This window comes from Solanum pennellii, chromosome 12 (genome assembly GCF_001406875.1).
Source record: "Solanum pennellii chromosome 12, SPENNV200".
NCBI lineage: Eukaryota > Viridiplantae > Streptophyta > Magnoliopsida > Solanales > Solanaceae > Solanum > Solanum pennellii.
The window spans coordinates 81,929,954-81,952,349 of record NC_028648.1 but is presented as its reverse complement, the minus strand read 5'-3'; the positions used below and the strand labels follow the sequence as shown (position 1 = coordinate 81,952,349).

The window sequence follows — 22,396 nt, the reverse complement described above, 5'->3', positions numbered from 1 at the left end:
TAGATGGTGATATAAAAATTTTGAAAAAAAAAACAATTAAAAGCTATACGTAGCGACGGAGTCGAAATTTTCAATAATTTTTTTTGAAAACATGAAAAAGTTAAAAAGGTTCGACATCTATTATATATACATAAAATAATAATGTTAGTCATGTATAAACAATGTAATTTTCTATCGAAAAAAGTTCAGATGAACTTTTCAGGCTTTCAGCCCTTATTGACTCCGCCTCCTTTTTTCTTTTTTATTTTTTTCATTTTGAGAGTTCTTATTCAGGTGAAAGGACGATAATTTGTCAGTAACATTTCAGACAAGCCAAATTCTGATACGACATCTCTTAGAAATTATCAAAATTCTGATTATACTAAATCAAGAGAACAACGATTATATTCCGTTTCAAATAAGTTGAAATCGGCATATATATACATATGAAACTTCACCGATCATGTTTCATTATTTAAACTCGACTCATATTATTATCATATCAAACAAACTATACAAGTTTAAATAAATAAAATAAAATATATTAGTAATAATTTATATCTTTTTTTTGTGTGGAATTGCTGGGAAATAGGATTGTGGTGGTTAGTATATACAGGCAAAAAAAACCCTGTTATACTCTGGCAATTTTTGTCTAATATGGTGTTTAGTATCATTAATGATTAATTACCAGTTAAGAAAAGTTAAATTAAAGAAAATAACTATATTTTTCCCTGGTTAATTCTCTAAAAAGGATCTTTTTAATTAATTAATTAAAAAAAGGATGTCAGAGGTTTTGGTTTAATTATTAATTAATCAAAGTGGAACATGGAGAAAAGTGGAGATCACAAATAAATAAAGATTTTAAAAATATTTGTTCTATTAAATATTATTTTTCTACCTAATATGTTTAGGATCGTAAATTAATAAATATTTTAATATATTTTATTCATTTACAATTCAAATCATAATAGTTAAAAATGTTCTTGCTTTTTATAATTTCGTATAAATTAAAATCAGATAAATAAATTAAAACCGACCGAGGGGTAAGGTGAGTTTTGCAACACACTATACCATTCAATGAATGGTAAGTGTCAGAGAGTTGTTGCCAATTATTGTGTTTGCCAAGTAAAATAGTTGTGTAATAAATTGAATAATTTTTTTTTTGTTTGAAAAATTAATTGTGTTTGGTTGAAAGAAAAATAAATTACAACATGAATGTAGAATTATGTGAATAGAAAATAACAAGAGAGTCGTTATGTCTCTTCTTACTATTTTTTTTTAAATAAAAATAATTATTGCTCTATTTTATTTTAATCTTTTTAAAACAAATTGATTTTGGAATTGTTGGAGTGATGGCCACATGCCTCAAGTATTTTTTTTCATATTTTTTTCTTTTAATTTTTCCTTATAAAATAAATTAATTTTCCTCCTTCAACTTTAGGGTGCTTAATCAAATTTTATGTGTATCAAAATTATTATCGAATTAACAAGATAGTAATTAATTAAGTTTGGTTATCGATTAATCATCCAATATAGAAGAGTAACTTTTATGAACTCGACTAGGAACTTTTCATTCAAACGGTCTGAACTCATCAAATGTCATGTAATAGTCAATAAAGATTACCGTTGGTAGGTTGTGGTGATGGTAGTAATCCATTATTTATAAAATCCGAAACACTTTCAAATCGTTTATTCAAAACTCATATACTAGTTGAAAAATACATTTTTATTTGAGTTATAAATTATGGTTCAATTTTGCGCCCTTGCTCGACTTAGCGATAAATGTGTGAAAAGTTATGTTTCATAAAGTTCTATCTATTTTGATTTATATTGAATTATATAATAACTTTATTTTATATTGAATTATATAATCACTTTATTCAAAAGCTTAAGCAGTTAAAAACATATACTTTTATTTTTTTAATTATATCTTCAACATTGGGAAGTGGTTACTTTTGGTAGTATTCATCACTACTATATGATATATAAGACATCAATTTAGAAAAAAATATTATAAAAGATAACAAAGATTAATTTTTGAAAATAATGCAATACACAGCAAAGAAAGAACACACAGTTTCTTCTTCAATCAATGTTTGAAAAAAAAATCATTTTGTAAATATTATGAGGTTAATGATTAATCAAGGATTAGATTTGTTTATTTGATTTAATTAATTCAAATTCAGACAGGAGTGTCAGATATTATTAGATTTTTAATTGCAACAATTTTATTTTAAGACATCTTATTTTAGTACTCAATTATTGCCACTTCTTTAACTTTTTATTAATTAAAAGAGAGAAATAAACAAATGAATTATAACCTTAAAGTCAAAATAGTAGATTAAAAGACCAGAAAACAAGTTACTTCTGACTCATTAAAGTTAGCAAAAAAGTACATAAAGGTAACTTGTGGTCTACAAATTGGATAATTTTAGGGATGGTTACTTTAACTTTTATTTTATTTCATGACCAATGGTTCCTATCGACGTTGAGGTGCGAAAGCATAAGAGCTAGAAATTTAAATATCATAATAGTATATTCATGACGTAAACGATCAGTGTTCGTCTTTGATCTATGTCAATAAGTAGTTCAGCTAACATGTGAGCTCCATAGCTATATATAGCTATCAAAGAGTGATATGATGAAAGGCTTTTCGAGGGGGAACAAATGCTATCAAACGAAATATTTTTTTTTTTTAAAAAAAAAGGAATAAGGAGATTTGAAGGTCAAACGTGACCCGAAAGAGGTATATCTTATTTTGCCGAGTCAATGGATTTTTGGTGATCCCGAATTTCGATGTCTATTTTGTCCAAATTTTTCGTGGACGTCTGTTAAGACGATATCCATGGAGTCAGTTTGACTTGTCAGCCAAAACAGACCATTTTGAAGGTCAAATGATCCCCGAAGCAGGTATACCCCATTTTGTCGATTTTCGTGTACTATAGTCCATAGATTTGTTGTGATCCGGATTTTCAATGTTTTTTTGTCTAAATTTTTCACGGACGTCCTTTAAGACGTTATCTATGGAGTCAATTGGCCTTGACGGCAAAAACAAATCATTTTTAATGTCAAACGAGCTCCAAAGAAGGTATATCCCATTTTATCAATTTTCGTGTACTATAGTCTATGGATTTTTTGTCATCCGGATTTTGACGTCGTCTTTGCAAAAGTTTTTCATGGACGTCCGTTAAGACATTATCTATGGAGCGAGTTGACATTGACGGCCAAACTAAACCATTTTGAATGTCAAACGAGCTCCAAAGAAGGTATATCCCATTTTATCAATTTTCATATACTATAGTCCATGAATTTTTGGTGATCCGAAATTTCGACGTCTTCTTTGCCAATTTTTTTTGTGGACATCCGTTAAGATGTTATCTATGAGTCAATTGGCCTTGACGGCTAAAATAGACCATTTTGAAGGTCCAACGAGCCCTGAAGCAGGTATATCCCATTTTCTCATTTTTGGGGTACTATATAGTCCATGGATTTTTGTGATCCAGAATTTTGACATTTTTTTGCCCAAATTTTTTATGGACGTCCATTAAGAGGTTATCTATTGATAAAGTTGGTCTTGACGGCCAAAACAGGCCATTTTGAAAGTCAAACGAGCCCCGAAGCAGGTATACCCCGTTTTGCGAATTTTTGTGTACTCCAGTCCATGAATTTTTGGTGATCCAAAATTTTGACGTCTTTGTTGCCCAAATTTTTTGTGGACGTCCGTTAAGACCTTATCTAAAGAGCCAATTGGCCTTGACGGCCAAAACAGATCATTTTGTAGGTCAAAAGAGCCCCAAAACAGGTATATCTTATTTTGCCGATTTTCGTGTACTATAGTCCATGAATTTTTGGTGATTCGGAACTTCGACGTCATTTTAACCCAAATTTTTCATGGACGTCTGTTAAGACGTTATATATAGTCAGTTGGCCTTAACGGCTAAAACATATCATTTTAAAGGTCAAACGAGCCCTGAATCAGGTACATTCTATTTTGTCGATTTTCGTGTACTATAGTCCACGAATTTTCAGTGATCCGAAATTTCGATGTCTTTTTTTGCCGAAATTTATCATGGACGTCCATTAAGAGGTTATCTATGGAGCCAGTTTTCCTTGAAGGCCAAAACAGATCATTTTGAAGGTCAAACGAGTCCCAAAGCAGGTATACCCCAGTTTGCTGATATTCGTGTAATATAGTCCATGGATTTTTGGTCATCGAGAATTTTGACGTCTTTTTTCCCAAAATTATTCATGGATGTTCGTTAAGACGTTTTTTATGGAGCTAGTTAGCCTTGACGGCCAAAATAGACCATTTTGAAGGTCAAACAAGCCTCGAAGCAGGTATACCCTATTTTGTCGATTTTTGAGTGCTATAGTTCATGAATTTTTTGTGATAAAGAATTTCTACATTTTTTTTGCCTAAGTTTTTCGTGAACATCCGTTAAGACGTTATCTATGGAGACAGTTGTCTTGACGGCCAAAACAGATCATTTTGAAGGTCAAACATGACCCGAAGGAGGTATATCTTATTTTGCTAATTTTCGTGTACTATAGTCAATGAATTTTTGGTGATCCAGAATTTCGACGTCTATTTTATCGAAATTTTTCATGGACGTCCGTTAAGACGACATCCGTGGAGCCAGATAGACTTGACAGCCAAAACAGACTATTTTGAAGGTCAAACGATCCCCGAAATAGGTATACCACAATTTGCCAATTGTCGTGTACTATAGTCCATATATTTTAGGTGAATCGGAATTTCGACGTTTTCTTTGCCCAAAATTTTCACGGACGTTCGTTAAGACGTTATATATGGAGTCAATTGGCCTTGACAGCCAAAGCAGATCATTTTAATGTTAAACGACCTCCGAAGAAGGTATATACCATTTTATCGATTTTCGTGTACTATAATCCATGAATTTTTGGTCATCCGTAATTTTGATAATTTTTTTGCCCAAATTTTTCATGGACGTCCATTAAGAGGTTATATATTGAGCAAGTTGGTCTTGACGTCCGAAACAGACCATTTCGAAAGTCAAACGAGCCCCGTAGCAGGTATACCCCATTTTTCGATTTTTGTGTACTATAGTCCATGGATTTTTGGTGATCCGGAATTTCGACGTCTTTTTTCCCAAAAATTTTCATGGACATTAATTAAGATGTTATTTATGGAGCTAGTTGGCCTTGACAGGCAAAATAGACCATTCTGAAGGTCAAACGAGCCTCAAAGCATGTATACCCATTTTGTCGATTTTCATGTGCTATAGTCCATTAATTTTTGGTGCCCGAAATTTATGTCTTTTTTGCCCAAATTTTTCATGGACGTCCATTAAGACTTTATTTATGGTGCAAGTTGGCCTTAACGACCAAAATAGACCATTTTGAAGGTCCACCGAGCCCCGAAGTAGGTATATCCCATTTTGCCAATTTTCGGGTATTATAATCCATGGATTTTTGGCGATCAGAAATTTCGACGTCTTCTTTGCCAAAAATTTTCATGGACGTCCATTAACATGTAATCTATAGAGCCAGTTGGCCTTCACGGCCAAAATAGATCATTTTGAAGGTCCAACGAGCCCCGAAACAGGTATATCTCATTTTATCGATTTTCGTGTATTATAGCCATGAGTTTTTGGTGATCTAGAATTTTGAAGTATTTTTTGCCTAAATTTTCATGGACGTCCGTTAAGACATTATCTTTGGACCCAGTTGGCCTTGACGACCAAAACAGATCATTTTGAAGGTCAAAAAAGCCATGGAGCCCCTCATTTTACCGATTTCGTGTGCAGTAGTCCACGATCTTTTTTGGTGATCCAGAATTACGACATCTTTTTTGACTAAATTTTTTGTGAAGGTCCGTTAAGACATTTGATATGGAGCCAGTTTGCCCTTACGGCCCAAACGACCCATTTTGAAGGTCAAACGAGTTTCGAAGCAGGTAAACCCCCCATATTTTCGATTTTTGTGTGCTATAGTCCATGGATTTTGCGTTGTTAGAATAAATATACTTCCGTTATTGGCATCATGGAAAGAACCTATAACACACTAGTTTCCTACACATCATCAATAAGGATGAGAAAAATAAAGTTATGCCAAGCTGAACAGCTAATTCATCATTGCAGACCTTGCCAAATTTGATGTATTAACGGGGACAGTGTTCAAATCCATTTTCTTTCCACGAATCTCTGCTCTGATAAGAGTAGTTAATTAACCTTGAAAATATATTCATCATTTATTATAAAGTTGACTTAATAAAACATTAAATAAAGACAGAACGGTAAAATTACATAATTTCTTAATGCAAATGTAAATTAAAAAGGTAAATTTTTTCTTGCTTTTTTATTTATGCAATATTTTCATTAGTAGATTCTTTGTCTATATCAAATATAAATTTTTAAAATATATTTGAGCAAAATTTATTAGATTCCATTAGATTCATAGCCATTATTGTAGCTCCGGGCCTAATATGTATAAACACATTTATGTCATGTCATATTCATTAAAATAGACGGAAACATAAAGTTTTATCCTATATCAAATATAAAATATCCCAAAAAATTTACAAAAAATATTAAACACATTATATTCATGGCTAATCATGGTTATAGAGTAATGGCTCCTGATCTGCGCGATTAGCAATGAAAAATCTACGTCTTACTTTACAGTGGCGAACTCAGGATTTTCACTTAGGAGATTCGAAAAATAAAAATATAAATATGTAAATAAGTCTTTCAAAATGGATCCTTTGAATTTTTTTGGGTTTAGAATCACACTTTTGGCACGTTTTTAAAATAAAAAATGCTTGAAAAACAGAACTGATGACGTGCTACTTAATATTCAGGGGTTTTATCATTGAGCCATTTATATTTATTTGTTATTGAGGGGGTTCAAAATATATTCATCTACAGAAATATAGAAAATTTACCTTATATATATTGCGTATTTTTTTGTCGAGGGTAATCGTGTGAACACCCTGGACCCAATGTGGGTCCGCCCCTGTTACTCTATACGAAATATTTTAATTTTATCCTTTGTTATATTTTGGAATCGTTCATGATCTTGGTCATTATCATATCATCTCGTAATGATAATGCCAACATACTGCATGTTTTTGTATTTAACTTATAGTAAGGATAAAATCGTAATTCAATTTTTAATTTTTATTATTCTAACTTATAGTTATATACGATATATGATTTTAGTAAGGATAAAATCGCAATTCAATTTTTAACTTTTTTTTCCCATTTATTTTATATAATATATATGATAGGATGATAATTGTATTGCTATGAGTTATTTGAAATGTTTTTTTTTTCTCAAAAAGTATTTCCCATCAAAATGAAAAAAAAACAAGAAAAAACTTTTCTCTCATTCTCATAACTTATTTCTAAATGAAAGTAAATCGCTTTTGTGAAAGCGTTTTATTAACACATTTGAAATTTTCAAAAGATATATCAACCAACTCAAAATATTACACAATATAACATATTATATAAAATTATAACAAGGAAAACTCTATAATATATCAATCTTGTATAATAATTAATAAAAATTCAATTGAAACTTTTTTTTATGACAAGAGAATCCACAATTACTATATTTTGGACACGCAAGGGTAATATTATGGATATGCGACACTATCTATGTAACGATAGAAAACGATATATCTATCTAAATATTATATATATTATAAATATTTGACATTATGTAACGACGAAAAAATAATATCTAATCAAATACCATATTCATTAAAACTATACATATATCACATTACACAATATAATACAATACAATATAATAACCATCCAAACAAAGCTAGTGTCTGGTGCATGTATCAAGATATATTGAATTTAAATTGGCATTATATACTAATTTTAAAAATAATTTTTACATAAATTTTGAATGGATGAAATTAACTCTCAAAATTCAAACAATGTCACGTAAATTACGATAAAAAAACAAAATAATGCCATGGTACATTTAATTTTAGTTTTATATTATCTTGCTTTCAAGTTTATCTAGATAACAAAACAAACAAAACTATTTTGTCTTGTTTCCACAGTGTATCAGAGAACGCGGCATCTCGTAAATATATCCACCAATCTCCAAAATTTCATTACGTGTCTCTACAACAATGTTTTAGTCGACGGACTCGCTGAGTTGGTGTAATAGGTGATGATAACTTATAAAGTAGGTTAAAGGTCGATTTCTTTTTTTCAGTAATGTCTTCTCAATTAAATTTTGTAATGTTAGATTTGCTTGTTGTGAAGTGGGCGAAATATACGTAAATTGTATTTTTATTCTCGTAAAGTGAAGAAACTGTTTTGAATAGATTCTTTAAATACATAAATCTTATAATATACTCTTTTCGTTCACGGTTACTTGTGTGTTTATACTAAGAATAAATTATTATTTTTACTATCAGAAAAAGATAATAATTTTTTTCTTTGTATTTAACTTTGCCTCAATTACAGAATTTTCAAGTTCAATTTAAGATCTAACATTAAACATTAATAATGAATATTATGATAACATCAATTGTTATTTTTTAAAATTTATGTAAAGTTTAAAATAGATAAGTAAAAATTAACTAAAGAAAATACTCAACCTAAAAAAAAATACAAATATTATTGTATATTATTTTAATCATAATTCCAAAAATAGGAATATAATAATAAAAATATTATAATATATTTAAGCTCGTAAAATATAAAAATCTTCTTTGCTATAGTAAAATTTGTGTCAAGTTAAACTACGTCACGAAAATTTTCTCCACCACTATTATAAATCCTTCCACTCTTCACTTCATCTCCCAAAAACAATTCCATCAAATTCCAAGTTTCCAAAAAAAATTATGACAAAATCCACAAAAACAATTTCCCTTCTCATCACTCTCTTCATAATAACAACATTTTCTTCAACTCCATCAAAAATTCTTGGAAGAAAAGTTGGAGGAAGAACTCCAATCAAAGATGTGAAAACAAACAAAAAAATTCAAGAATTAGGAAAATATTGTGTGGAAGAGTACAACCATAGTTTAAAGAAGTACAATCACATAATGCAGAAGGACAATATTGAGTTCTTGAATTTTGTTGAGGTTTTAGAGGCAGAAACACAAATTGTTTCTGGGATTAAATATTACCTTAAAATCTCAACATTTACCTTGGGAATGGTGAAAATATTTGATGCTGAATTAGTGATAAAATCTTGGGAGAAAAAAAAAGAATTGATTCACTTTTCACCTTTTAATTATGCTATTAATTAGGAATGTATTAGTAATGAAATGAAGTTTTGTAAACTTACTGTGGTTTTAATTAATCTAATTACAATCTTGTTTTGTCTATTTTTCTTTTTAAGTCGTGTAATTTTAAGTACTTCTTCATCTTTCATTCCAAGTTTTTTTATTTATATATAACCTTTTTTTTAAAAAAATAAAGTTAATCAAAGTTGGACCCACAAGATAATTCATGTAGGTTGAAAAGGTAAAAATTTATTAATAAAATAAATTCAGCGAATAAATAAGATCTTAGTATAGCATAAGTATGTTTTTAAAATTCCAAACATAGATTGGGGGGTATTTATGCGTCATCTCAAAATAATATTAGTTGGATAGTGAATAATTAATTGAAACATATACTTTTAACCTCTTTATTTATAAATATTTATAAATCTATCATGACCAATATATATATATATATATATATATGTATGTATATATATATTGAATACTAGCTATATTATGTTTATATCATGATTGTATATCCACTATAATTAAAGTTAAAGTTACTCTTTCGACTTCAATTTCAAACAGATTTGGCATGTATTATGCTATTATAAGTATTGTTTCATACATATTTTACATAGTACTAATATAAATTATTGAAGTCGTGGAAATAATCTCATGTAGAAATATAGACTAAAATTGTATATTCGAATATTGTATGCTTATTGCGAAAATTCATAAGTGAACTTACTTGTAATGAAAATCATAGAAGGAACTTATATCACAAAAATCAATTTAAATGATATATACACACTTACATAGGTAAAAGGACAAAAAAAATTTAGGAGTTTCACTAATTATTATCCGAGTAACTCGGGGTGAATCTATCGGAATATTATCCGAGTAACTAGGGATGAATCTAGAGGAAGCCGAGGATGTTCACCCGAATTTGGGTAGTCATTTGGGCTTGGCCCATGGTTTTGTTGAGGTGGCCCAAATTTGGGGTCCCTTCTTTCATGGGCCATGTTTCGTTGAGGATATTTAGGTCATTTGCACGTTTCTCTCTATTTTACGTATTAATCATGAATAAATCAAGGTCAAAAGTTTAAGTCTGTTCCACCTTTAAAGTCATTCTTATAAAAGGACCTTCTTATAAATAACATGATAAAATAGATGTAGATCAACCAAATGCAAATAAAAATGTTTTTCGTCTTTCTCTGTCTTAACTGATTCAAATTTTTACCTAATAGAAAAAATTTCAATTTCCATTCGAATTCAAAATTTCTAGTTATGGAAAATCTCATCTAACAATATTTATCCAAAACATTATTATTTCCTTTTTTTACTCATTACCCTTTATTGCTTTAATCAATGAACTTTTCCCTATTATATGTTAGCTCATAAAATGACAATAATTTTCTAGTGGTGAAAGTTGTTGGCCTTATCAACAAAGATCATAAGAAACTTGCCAAACTAAAGCCAAATAAATTGTACCAAAAGTAAAAATATTTGAAACAAGAGACCATATACTTCTTGCCCTTCATAACTCTTTTGATTTATGGTACTTTTTGTCATTATATTTTATCTTAGCTAGCTAGCTGCCTTATACACTCACTGGTCAAAATCATACCATCAAAGCAAAACAGAATTGGGGGGTGGGGGTGGGAGGGGGGGGTCCATAACAAATTTCAACAAGGACAAAATCATTGTTGGAAGCTCTATCTTCCCACACCCCTACCATTTACTCGATGGTCAGAGATGAATTCAAAATTTAGATTTTCGCTTGATTTATTAGGTTACGGACACATATTTATACTATTTTATTGAATATTTAGCGCTTATATAAATGTGTCAACTAATTAGTGAAGGGTTCAACATGTTATGTGACGAAAAGGTAACAACTTTGAATTATAGAAAAACAATCTCTACCACAAATACATGATAAAACTACATATAATATACTTTAATGTTAAGAGACGAAGTTATTATCTTATCATGATATCGAAGTCTGATCTATTCTTAATATTAAAGTCTCATTTATATTATCACGCTCCAATTATTCAGATTAAATATGATAAATATGTTAAGGTATCTCACATTTATTCAAGGAATGTGTCTTTTTCTTCCCACAACACCTACCCACCCTCCTAAATAACACACCAAGATCCTAAACCATCAAATGCCAAACAAATAAAGTCTCATCATTTATGGTATATGCTTAGCTAGCACCAGTTGTTACTTTTACTACCCACCCCATACCCCCCACCCCACCCCCAAAATTCAAAGAAGTTCACAAGCATTTTGTCCTCCCCTTTATAGCTCACCTCTATTCTATCCACTATAAATAAATATTTTGTCCACTTTAAACCTCATTTTCCCACATAAGTAAATCACAAAAACCCTAAATTCAATTTTTTAAAAAAAATTAATCAAACTTTTTCACTTCTATCTATTGCTAGAAAAAAATGGAATTTTCCCATTATGAGTTACCAAAAGTGTTGTTTATTTTTTTAGTCTTTATGAATTCTTGCATGTTTTCTTATGGTGGAAATTTCATCCAAGAATTTGACTTTAATTGGGGTGGCAATAGAGTCAAGATTTTCAATGGAGGCCAAATTCTTTCTTTATCTATGGACAAATTCTCTGGCTCTGGTTTTCAATCCAAAAAAGATTATCTTTTTGGGAGAATCGACATGCAACTCAAACTTGTTACTGGGAATTCTGCTGGCACTGTCACATCATACTATGTAATTCTTTTTATAATAACATTGCTTGTCTGAATACTTCGTTACCATGATAAAATGTTGTTATAGAAACCATATAACATAACGTGACATGAAAAATGTCTTTGATCGTTATTATAAAATGTTGTTATAGATGATGACTGTTACACAGACAACAAAAGAACAATTTCTAACATTTTATTTGGATTATTTTTTCAGCTATCTTCTAAAGGACCAACTCATGATGAAATTGATTTTGAGTTCTTAGGAAATGTTAGTGGTGAACCATATATTCTTCATACAAATGTGTTTAGCCAAGGCAAAGGAGACAAAGAGCAACAATTTTACCTATGGTTTGATCCTACCAAGAACTTCCACACCTACTCAATCATATGGAAACCACAACACATCATGTAAGAACAAACTTATTATATATACATATCCAAAATTTAATCCATTTTATGCTTCTCTACCTAAATCACTATATGTTATCATAGGCGAATTCAGAATTTGAAGTAAACGTGTTTAGAATTTAATCTTCTTATTCATATACACACATAAGCATCAATTGTTTCATTTTATGTGTCAATAGTAGTACTATTTGGGGTGTCTAAGAGTTTTTCTTTTTTGTGATTTAAATTATATTTTACTAACTATTATGTCTTGTATAGTTTTTTTTTTAATGTAGTCTCCAAATATATAACTTTTATTTAAATGAAGTTAAAGAATCTGTGTCTATTTCGTATGTTATTCGGACTTTTTAAATAAATTGTTGCACTTGCACACGTATCAATGTTCGAGTAACATAACCGAATTCTTGTCAAAAAATTAATTTGTTTGACGCTCGTACTCTTCTACACTCATGTCACATAAAATGAAACAGAAGGACTATATGTGAGCGTATATCAACTTTTTTTTCTTTTCATATGATAGCTAGTTCGAGGAGTTGATTTCTATCACTCAACTATTACTTATTATCTTAAAAAGTCATTTTTTTTGTTCAAACAAAGTAAAATCCCGAAGAAAAGTGATTACGTGAGATAATACTCTAACTTAATTCTAATAGAACATAATGAGTTCAGTTGAACCAACGAAACTGTCCTAACTCCTATATGTGCATGGGCTAATCATTACTCATTGTTTATTTGGATTATTATTTTTTTTAGTTTCTTGGTGGACAACACTCCAAAAGCACCATTCACAGCTTATTACAGAAATTTCTATGCACAAAAATTTAACAAGTCTCAATTTTTAGATGCAAAATGGCAAAATCAAGAACTTGATGCTAATGGAAGAAGAAGACTTAGATGGGTTCAAAGGAATTATATGATTTATAATTATTGCACTGATTATAAAAGATTTCCTCAAGGGTTTCCTCTAGAATGTAGAAAATTTTGAGTTTATATGGTTACATTGCGCGGTCTCTCCAAAAATGTTGTCACGCCTATGCCAGATCCTATTTGACATGTGATTGATGACTTTTTTTTTTTGAAAAGTTCGAGCAACTTAGATTCTATGTTAAATATGTTACGATTGTAGTTGTGACTTGTACTATAACAATATCTTATGCCTAGTAAAAGTTTTTTCAATCTTGAAATTATAATAAGAGGCAGATTCAGGATTTGAACTTTATGTGTTTGAAATGTAAGTGAATTCACTTATTGTTGAGTTACCGGATTCAAAATTTAATATTTGTGCATATATAGTAGATTTTTCGACAAATATATTAAGTGTACGTTACTAAGTTCGGTTGAATCGTACTTTTAAATCTCACCACCAACCAACCAAAAAAAGAACAGAAAGAAAGCAGACTACAGAGTATTTGCACAAGTTTCAAATTAAGCTAGACTTGCAACTAAAGCACCATAACATGTCATGGTTTATTACTTTTATTCAAATGCGTAACTATTTATTTATAAAAATCGACTTGATCACTTGATATCAAATGCCTTGGTGGGAAGAATCACTTGATACCTGAGTTGGTGAAATAGCATGTATCCGTTGAAATAGTCGTGGTATGCCCAAGATGGTCAAACAGATGCAGCAACACTTTTGGAGAGAGTCTGAGTAACAAACGATTTATTCACCAAGCAAAATCTCATTAACATAAGCCTTGAGATTGACATTAGATGAACCATTTTCCTTCATAGCATCCTTAGCTAAATCCCTCCATTTCTTAGCATTTTTTCTTATTTCTTCCCCTTTTTTCCCATCTCCCACCACAATCTCTATACACCTCGCGAACTCATTCCTCTCGATAACACCTTCATCGTTGGCGTTCACTCTAACTCCCGTCTTCCAAACATCTTGAATAAGCTTCGCATTACTTAATTGATCGATCCAAAGAGGACACGCCACGACAGGCACCCCCGAAGCCAAACTCTCCATACTCGAATTCCATCCACAGTGAGTCAAGAAGCACGCCAAAGAAGGGTGTTGTAGAACCTCCACTTGTGAACACCAATCCACTGTTTTCCCTAACTCTTCCAACTCCTCTTTGCAACTCAACTTTTCAAATGGCTTTTCGCCATTCGCCCCCTCTCTAATAATCCACAAAAATGGCCTTTTACACAAAACTAAACCATGAGCAATCTCTTCCATAAGTTGATTTGGTATCTGAGAATAACTACCAAATGCTATGTAAATTACCGATTCTTTAGCCTTAGAATCCAACCAATTCATATAATTATCGGAACTTCGTCTCATATCAACTCCAAATGAAGTATCAGAAGAATCATTTCCATCAAGAAAAGCAGAAGGAATCAAAGGGCCGATTCCGAATATAGTAACATTCTCGATAACATTCAAAGCATCAAATTCCAAAGCATCGAAAGTGTTCACAAGAACTTTTTGGTTAGTCTCACTCTTTAGTAACTCAACATGTTCTTTCATGGCAAGTAATGTCCAATCATTCGAATCATTAAACAAGATAGAAGGGAAATCACGACGAGACAACAAAGGCAGTCCAGGAAGCTCAAAAGATTGATCTTTTGAACAATTCTTGATAGAATCCTCATAACCATTGAAAAAATAGTAGTAAATATTCAAGACTGAGGCTGGTTGAATCCAAAGAAACGTCGATGGAACGTTGATTTTCTTGGCTAATAAACCAATCCAGGCAGTTAACGTCGTGTAGATGATACGTTTAAAAGGGCAGCCCTGTTTTGCCCTGTCTTCGACTAAATTCGTGACAAACTCAGTACCATGAGTCCTCAATGAAGTATTGAACTCATGGATTCTGTTCATGGGACCTTTGAAGTTGCCATCATAACCATCAGAGAAAGGAGCAAATGTTAATCCTTGTATGGTTGGAAGATTCGAGATTCGATTAAAAGCTGTTAGGCTTGTTGAGAATGTGACATTTACACCTAATTTGATCAAATTCTTGGAAAATTGAATACATGGATTGAGATTTCCTTGTCCGGTAAACGAAACAACAAGAACATGACAATCATCATTCAAAGATGCCATTTTTTCGAGGTAAATAAGAATGATGGAATGAAACAAGACGAACATGAAAATCATCTTTAATTCTTAGAGAGTTTAGAAGATAATGAATGAGTGGACAACATCTAATTCTGTTAATTGTACTGATGGCGTTGGGGACCAATTTACGTGTAGTAACCTATATTGCTCCGACTCTTCAAAAACGTCAATAGGTGCATGTCAAAAGTAGTGCATTTTTGGAGAATTCGACTACAAATGCAACAATATTTTTGGAGTGTTCAAAAGACAGTAATTGATCTTGTTCTTGTGAAACACATAATAATTCTTAGAATTTAATGTTTAAGTGCAGGAAATTGAGATAACATGTCCGTGAATATCGAGGGATTTGATGGAATGTATAGGATATCTTCACCCTTAATCAGAAGTCTCAAGTTCGAGTTTTAAGAATGGAGAAAATCCTTGATGCACCTTTGATAAAGAGAGCTTTCGCCTCTAATAGATCATACGTGACATGAATCTGAATTAGTTACACCAGTGAATTTCAGATATTAGATAGTTCAAATTGGATTACAAAATCAAATCTCCGCATCTATGAAGTGTGATGCTCAAGAACATGACTATAACTTGTCATGAATCTTTCAAACTGGATTTTATTAGAAAAGTTGAAGGCACAACAATAAGATAGAAATAAAAAGAACACTAAACTATCCTATGTTACTCAAAACTTTCCTATGTTGTCTCACTCATGTCGTATCCTCCAAAAATAATGCACTACTTTTGAAGGATCCAACATGCAGTTGTCAACGTTTTTTCAAAAGTCCGAGCAACATAGAAGCTATCTCATCTTATTCTTAACAAATAATAAGCAAATGATACAAAGTGACATATCAATAACCTTTGGCAACTTCATCAATAAAAGCCTTTAAATTCTTGTGTGAAGATCCACCTTCTTTCACAGCTTCTCTAGCCAATTCTTTCCATTTTTTCGCGTTTTTTCTCAATTCTTCCCCTTTTACCCCTCCATCCATAACCAATTCAATACACCTTTTCAATTCTTCACTCTCAACAATACCATCTTCATTCACATTCACTCTAACTCCACTCTTCCACACATCTTCAATCTGCTTAGCATTTGTCATTTGATCGGTCCATTGAGGAAACGCCACCACAGGTACTCCACAAGCTAAGCTCTCCAGAGCTGAATTCCATCCACAGTGTGAAACAAAACATCCTAAAGACGGATGTCTCAAAACTTCGAGTTGTGAACACCATGGTACAATTTTTCCTATTTTCTCCAACTCTTCAATACAACCAATTACATTTTTCTCATTTTCTTTGTTTTTTTCATCTTGTTTTATAATCCATAAAAATGGTCTCCCTATACCTATCAACCCTTTTGATATCTCCTCCATTTGGCTTATTGATGGATTCATTAAACTCCCAAATGATATATAAACAACAGATGAATTTTCCTTTGTGTTTAACCATTCTATATAGTCATTTGACTTGTCAAAAAGGTCAGCACCAAAACAAGAATCTAAAGGGTCATTTCCATCTAAAAATGCACTAGGTATTAATGGTCCAATTCCATAAAATTTGTAATTTTCAATTGCTTTTAATGCATGTGGCTCTAATTCATCAAATGTATTCACAAGAATTTTTGGATTAATTTCAGAATCTAATGTGTTTATTAATTCTTTGAAAGGTGGAAGTGCAACTCTAAGGCTTCCTTTTGCATTTGATGGAAGTAAAAATGAAGGAAGATCTTTAGTTTTTAATTGTGGAAGGTTAGGAAGTTGAATGGACCAATTTGGATCATTTGATTCATTAGACATTTCATTTTCATATCCATGAAAGTTGAAATAATATATGTCTAAGATTGTAGCTGGTTGACTCCAAAGAAGAGCTGAAGGGATGTTGACTTCACGTGCGACCTGTTCAGACATAATATTATTAAAATAATTCAACATTATATATAGGAGGACGTGTTTAGCCCATGAAAATGAAACAAAGTCGAAAGCATGTAGGGGGACATGCTAAAAGTTGAGACATAATGAAACTAAGGGATAATAGTACTTTTGGTACATAGTTCTTGTGATAATATATTTGACTAATCGAACATATTTAACTTTTAAATAATAAAAATGTCTTCTTTTTTTTTGTCCCTTTAGCTAGGAAATATATTATATTTAAACTATTTTTAAAAGTATATTTGATAATTACAAACTTAACATAACACATGAGTAATTAAATAGCATAGCGATTAATAATTTGGTAAAGTTGTTTAAAATGCATCATATCAATTAATCGAAAGTTCAATATTATACGTAGTCATATGTCATATAAGGATTAAAAATAAAAATTTACTTATAACCGAGAGACTCAAAGTACTATTATTCGTATATATAATCAAGAATGTGCTGATAGGAGATAGTAGATACCCAGTGAAATTAGTCGAGATGTATGGAGACAGACCGAACGCACTAAGTAATAATCAAGAAGGAAAATTACCTCTGCTGCCCAAGGAAGAAAAATGGAGTAAAGTAGGCAAGTTATAGGACTTCCATTTTCAGAACAATTGATGATAATATTTTTGACAGTTTGACTTCCACATTTTCTAAGTTGTGACATATAAAATACAGGATCTTTTGAATGATCAAATCCATCATCAAATCCATCAGAAAATGGAACAAAATTCATTAACCCCTTTGGAAAATTATCAATGGATTTTTTTTCATCCATAAGTCTTTGTGCATAAATACTTGTAGAAAATGTCACTTGTATGCCATTTTTTACAAGATTTTTAGCAAATTGCAGTGCTGGATTAATATGACCTTGTGCTGGAAATGTTGTTACAATAACATGAGGCTTCATCATTATTTTTTGAAAAAAAATAAACTTGCTATTATTTTTATTGGTTTTGTATTTTTGATGGATAGTTGATTTGCTCATATAATATATATATATATATATAACACATAAACATAATATTGTGTGGGGGGTGGCACATTTGTATGTGGAATGGGGAGTGCAACTACCATTAGATTGGAGAGTACAAAGGGATCATTTATGTGTCATAAATGACAAGTGATGGGACTTAAATTTGGTAGGATTTCGATACCTCGTGTTCCGATTTTGAATATATCGTGTAATGTCTTAATATATTCATCTTGATTTTGAATACATCAATCAACATTTCGATATATCGTGTATATTTATATACGTCGAGTAAAGTGACGTATCTGATCGATTCAAAAGAAGAACACATATTAGTATACATAATAGTCACTCTTTATTATACTAATTCTTAACCTAACTTCTACACATTATATTATCAATTCATTTATGTGTAATACAAGATCAGCTTCATTCACTTGCACCTTTATTCCTGTTTTTTCTACATAGAGGCAGAATTTAAAATTAAAATTTGATAAGTTTAATATTTAATGTTGAGATTTTTAACATTTTAAATTTATATATAGTGTAATTTTTCGACGTAAGAGTGAGTATTGGCCGTCCCCCTCTATGAGAACAAGTTCTCTACTAAGTGACAAACTAGAACAGCTAGATCTTGTTAGTTATTGAGAAAACCAAAGATAAATATGTATATATGCATCAAACAAGATTCTAGCTAGCTTAAAAGTCTTTATAAAGAACAAATAAATTAGACAATATATTTCTTACCATTAATCGATAAAAACAAAGATTATTTTTTCGATTCTACTTGATTTACGGTTTGATTTTATCTTTTCGATTCGATTTTATACGTTTCTAGTACAAATTTGTGTGCATATATACACCAAGGCAGCTTGTCAGAATATTATACTGGATATATAAAGATAGAAATATTATTTACGTATGTATTGTAGATTCTGAATTTCATTTGCTTCTTTCATTTACGTGTTTACTTCTATATATTCTGAATCCTCTTCGAGGATGTATGGATTGACTTACAAATTGGTCAAATCTATTTTTAAGTCGGTTTTTGACTTCTAGAAATGTTTGAAAAATATAAAAAATTACTAAAAAAATAAGTTAGAAAGTGTTTGACAAAATCAAAATGACTTAAATTAAATCAAAAATCAAAAGCAGATCTCCCTCTACTTTTTATTTATTTTAATTAAAAATCATTTCAATCGATCCAAATAAGTTTAAACACTCGATGCACTAAATCTTTTAGCCAAAAAAGTATTTATATTTTAGTCAAAAGTATATTAATTTTATCATTAATTATATTTATTAATTTAATGTACACACCCGACTTGTGGACTTTTTACCTTTTGACACCCCCTATATATATATATGTATAACATCTCATAAATTTCACAATAATAAAATTTGAACTCACTTAATTATCATATATTATATTAATCAAACATGAATAAACAACATTTCCTTGTTATTTCTTTGCCTGCACAAGGCCACATAAACCCCACTCTCCAACTAGCCAAAAACCTAGCACGCGCCGGTGCACGCGCCACCTTCATCACGACCGTTTACGGCCTTAACCGAATGAACAACCTTCCAACACAAGACGGGCTATTCTATTCCTCGTTCTCCGATGGGTGCGACGATGATTCTTGGATGAATTCGAACAACACAGTCGATTATTTCATGAACGATTTAAAGATAAACGGATCGAAAAACCTCAAAGATCTCGTTCGGAAATTTTCCGACGAGGGTCACCCCGTTACATTCTTGGTCTACACAATTCTCTTGCCGTGGGTTGCGGTGGTGGCGCGTGAGATACACGTGCCGTCAGCTTTTCTTGTCATTCAATGTGGTACTGCTTTTGCAATTTATTACCATTTGTTAAATTCCACTAACGGAGTTTATAGTAACTCCGCTAGCGATTTTACGGTTATGCCCTCCTTTCCTATTGAAATTCCGGAATTGCCCTTATTTTCATGCAATGATATTCCTACTATAGTTTTACCTAATAATCATCTTTCTTCAATCATGATACCTATTTTGAGAGAACACATACAAAATCTTGAAAATGATCCAAATTCTTATGTACTCATCAACACGTTCAACGCGTTAGAAGAAAAATCCATGAGAGTTATCGATAAATTCAGGATGTTTTCGATAGGCCCTTTGGTTCCCTTAGCTTTTTCTGACGGAAATGACCCTAAGGACAAGTCATTTGGATGTGAATTATTTGATAAACCCGAAAAAAACTATCATCAATGGTTGGATTCGAGACCTGAGGGCTCTGTTGTGTATGTATCGTTCGGGAGCTTAGCCGTGTTAAAGAAAGAACAAGAGAGAGAAATTTTACGCGGATTATTAGAAAGTGAAAGGCCTTTTTTATGGACGAGGAGAAAAGGGGAAGACGAAGGAAAAAAGAAGAATCTTGAATGTGACGATGTCATAATAGACGAAAAATTAGGTTTAATTGTGCCTTGGTGTTCACAAATGGAGGTACTATGCNTTTTATGGACGAGGAGAAAAGGGGAAGACGAAGGAAAAAAGAAGAATCTTGAATGTGACGATGTTATAATAGACGAAAAATTAGGTTTAATTATGCCTTGGTGTTCACAAATGGAGGTACTATGCCATAAGTCGATAGGGTGTTTTGTTACACACTGTGGATGGAATTCGACTCTAGAAAGTCTGGTGAGTGGAGTACCTATTGTGGGGTATCCACAATTTTCTGACCAAACAACAAATGCCAAAATGTTGGAGGAAGTTTGGGGAATTGGAGTTAGAGTAAAAGAAGTGGAAGGACTTGTAAAAAAAGAAGAGTTAAAGAGGTGTTTGGGAATTTTAATGGAAAATGGAGAAAAGGGGGAAGAAATAAAAAGGAATGTGAAGAAATGGAGAAATTTGGCTTTGGATGCTTTAAAAATTGGAGGTTCTTCACATGACAATCTCAAGAAATTCATAGAGGGTTTGTAATATTATAATACAAGGTTTTGTTTGGCTTGTATACAAGTTATGTCGGAATAAGTTCTACTGGATTAGTTATACTAGGATTAGTTATGTTGGGATTAGTTTATATTACTTGTTTGGTTCATCGTATTCAAACTTGTATTCATTACATAATTTCTAAGAATAAATTGTTAGTTTACCAAAATACCCTCCACATTATTTAGTTTTTCTTATTATTTACATTTTCTTCGAAGGCTTTAGTTATTTATTCTTAAATATTCAAAATATAGAAGGCATATGCAAAATTATGATTTAGAAAAATTTATTTAAATCTCAAAATTCGAAAATATCATATAATTATAACGTATATTCAAATTAATCGGAGTCAGATAACACCGAACACCAGGTGAAATCCAAAAAAACAAAGGAACAAAGTGGATAACTTCCAAATGGAAACTGTATGATTCTTGGGCATTAATAAATTAAAATAAATATATGAAAATAAGATAATAATTAATAATATTAGTAAAAACAACTAACCCCTTAATTGACGGAGCAATATCTTTATCAAAATGCCTCAAAAATTGACTTGCAATTTATAAAATCCACACGTTAGATTATTTAGCATAATTTATATTTTTAGGAGATAAAAAAAATTAGCTCGAACTGAATAAGTTTGATTCAAATTTTGTGTTTGTTAAATTTTTTTAGTGAATATACATTGAACTTAAAAATTAACGTGGTATTCAAAATTCATAAGGTTCAAATTCTCACTCCGTGCCGTTGTCATTTATAAGCAAGGGCAGAGCGAAGTATGGCCGAATCGAAGAGGGTTCATCGGTGAAAAATTATGTTATTATATGCGTATGAAATTATTTTTATATATGTATAGTAAATGTTAAAATTTCTTTCGATTTTTTCGTGTATTAATTTTTTCGTATATTAAACTCTATTAATAAAAATGCTAACTCCGTCACTTCGGTTATAAGTTATGCCCACTTGATGTTTCATTTGGTTTTTAACTAAAATATAACACGTTAACGTGTGGAAAATATGAAGCGTGATACTTTGTCAAAAACTTCTTAATCAATAATTACTCCAAATTAAACAAACATTTTATTATTTTATAAGGTAATTAGGCCCATTTGATAAA

At 31.0% G+C, this 22,396-nt stretch overlaps 4 protein-coding genes across 4 annotated transcripts; 2 read left to right on the top strand and 2 right to left on the bottom strand.

Annotated features, from left to right (window-relative positions):
- Positions 1-11,555: 11,555 nt before the first annotated feature.
- Positions 11,556-13,590, top strand: LOC107007585 (xyloglucan endotransglucosylase/hydrolase 2-like). Its single transcript, XM_015206260.2, has 3 exons — positions 11,556-11,946; positions 12,142-12,335; positions 13,089-13,590. The coding sequence occupies exons 1-3, from the start codon at positions 11,665-11,667 to the stop codon at positions 13,318-13,320; spliced, it is 708 nt and encodes a 235-aa protein (XP_015061746.1). The 5' UTR covers positions 11,556-11,664; the 3' UTR covers positions 13,321-13,590.
- Positions 13,591-13,725: 135 nt separating this feature from the next.
- On the bottom strand, positions 13,726-15,482 carry LOC107007584 (UDP-glycosyltransferase 75C1-like). The gene has a single exon (XM_015206259.2). The coding sequence runs from the start codon at positions 15,445-15,447 to the stop codon at positions 14,002-14,004; it is 1,446 nt and encodes a 481-aa protein (XP_015061745.1). The 5' UTR covers positions 15,448-15,482; the 3' UTR covers positions 13,726-14,001.
- Positions 15,483-15,951: 469 nt separating this feature from the next.
- LOC107007426 (UDP-glycosyltransferase 75C1-like) lies at positions 15,952-18,307 on the bottom strand. The gene is made up of 2 exons (XM_015206050.2): positions 17,881-18,307; positions 15,952-17,303 (listed from the first exon to the last, which is right to left on the bottom strand). Exons 1-2 carry the CDS (start codon positions 18,244-18,246, stop codon positions 16,257-16,259), a joined length of 1,413 nt encoding a protein of 470 aa, XP_015061536.1. The 5' UTR covers positions 18,247-18,307; the 3' UTR covers positions 15,952-16,256.
- Positions 18,308-19,720: 1,413 nt separating this feature from the next.
- On the top strand, positions 19,721-21,356 carry LOC107006818 (UDP-glycosyltransferase 75C1-like). The gene is made up of 2 exons (XM_015205337.2): positions 19,721-20,793; positions 20,920-21,356. The coding sequence occupies exons 1-2, from the start codon at positions 19,747-19,749 to the stop codon at positions 21,268-21,270; spliced, it is 1,398 nt and encodes a 465-aa protein (XP_015060823.1). The 5' UTR covers positions 19,721-19,746; the 3' UTR covers positions 21,271-21,356.
- The last annotated feature ends 1,040 nt before the right edge of the window (positions 21,357-22,396 follow it).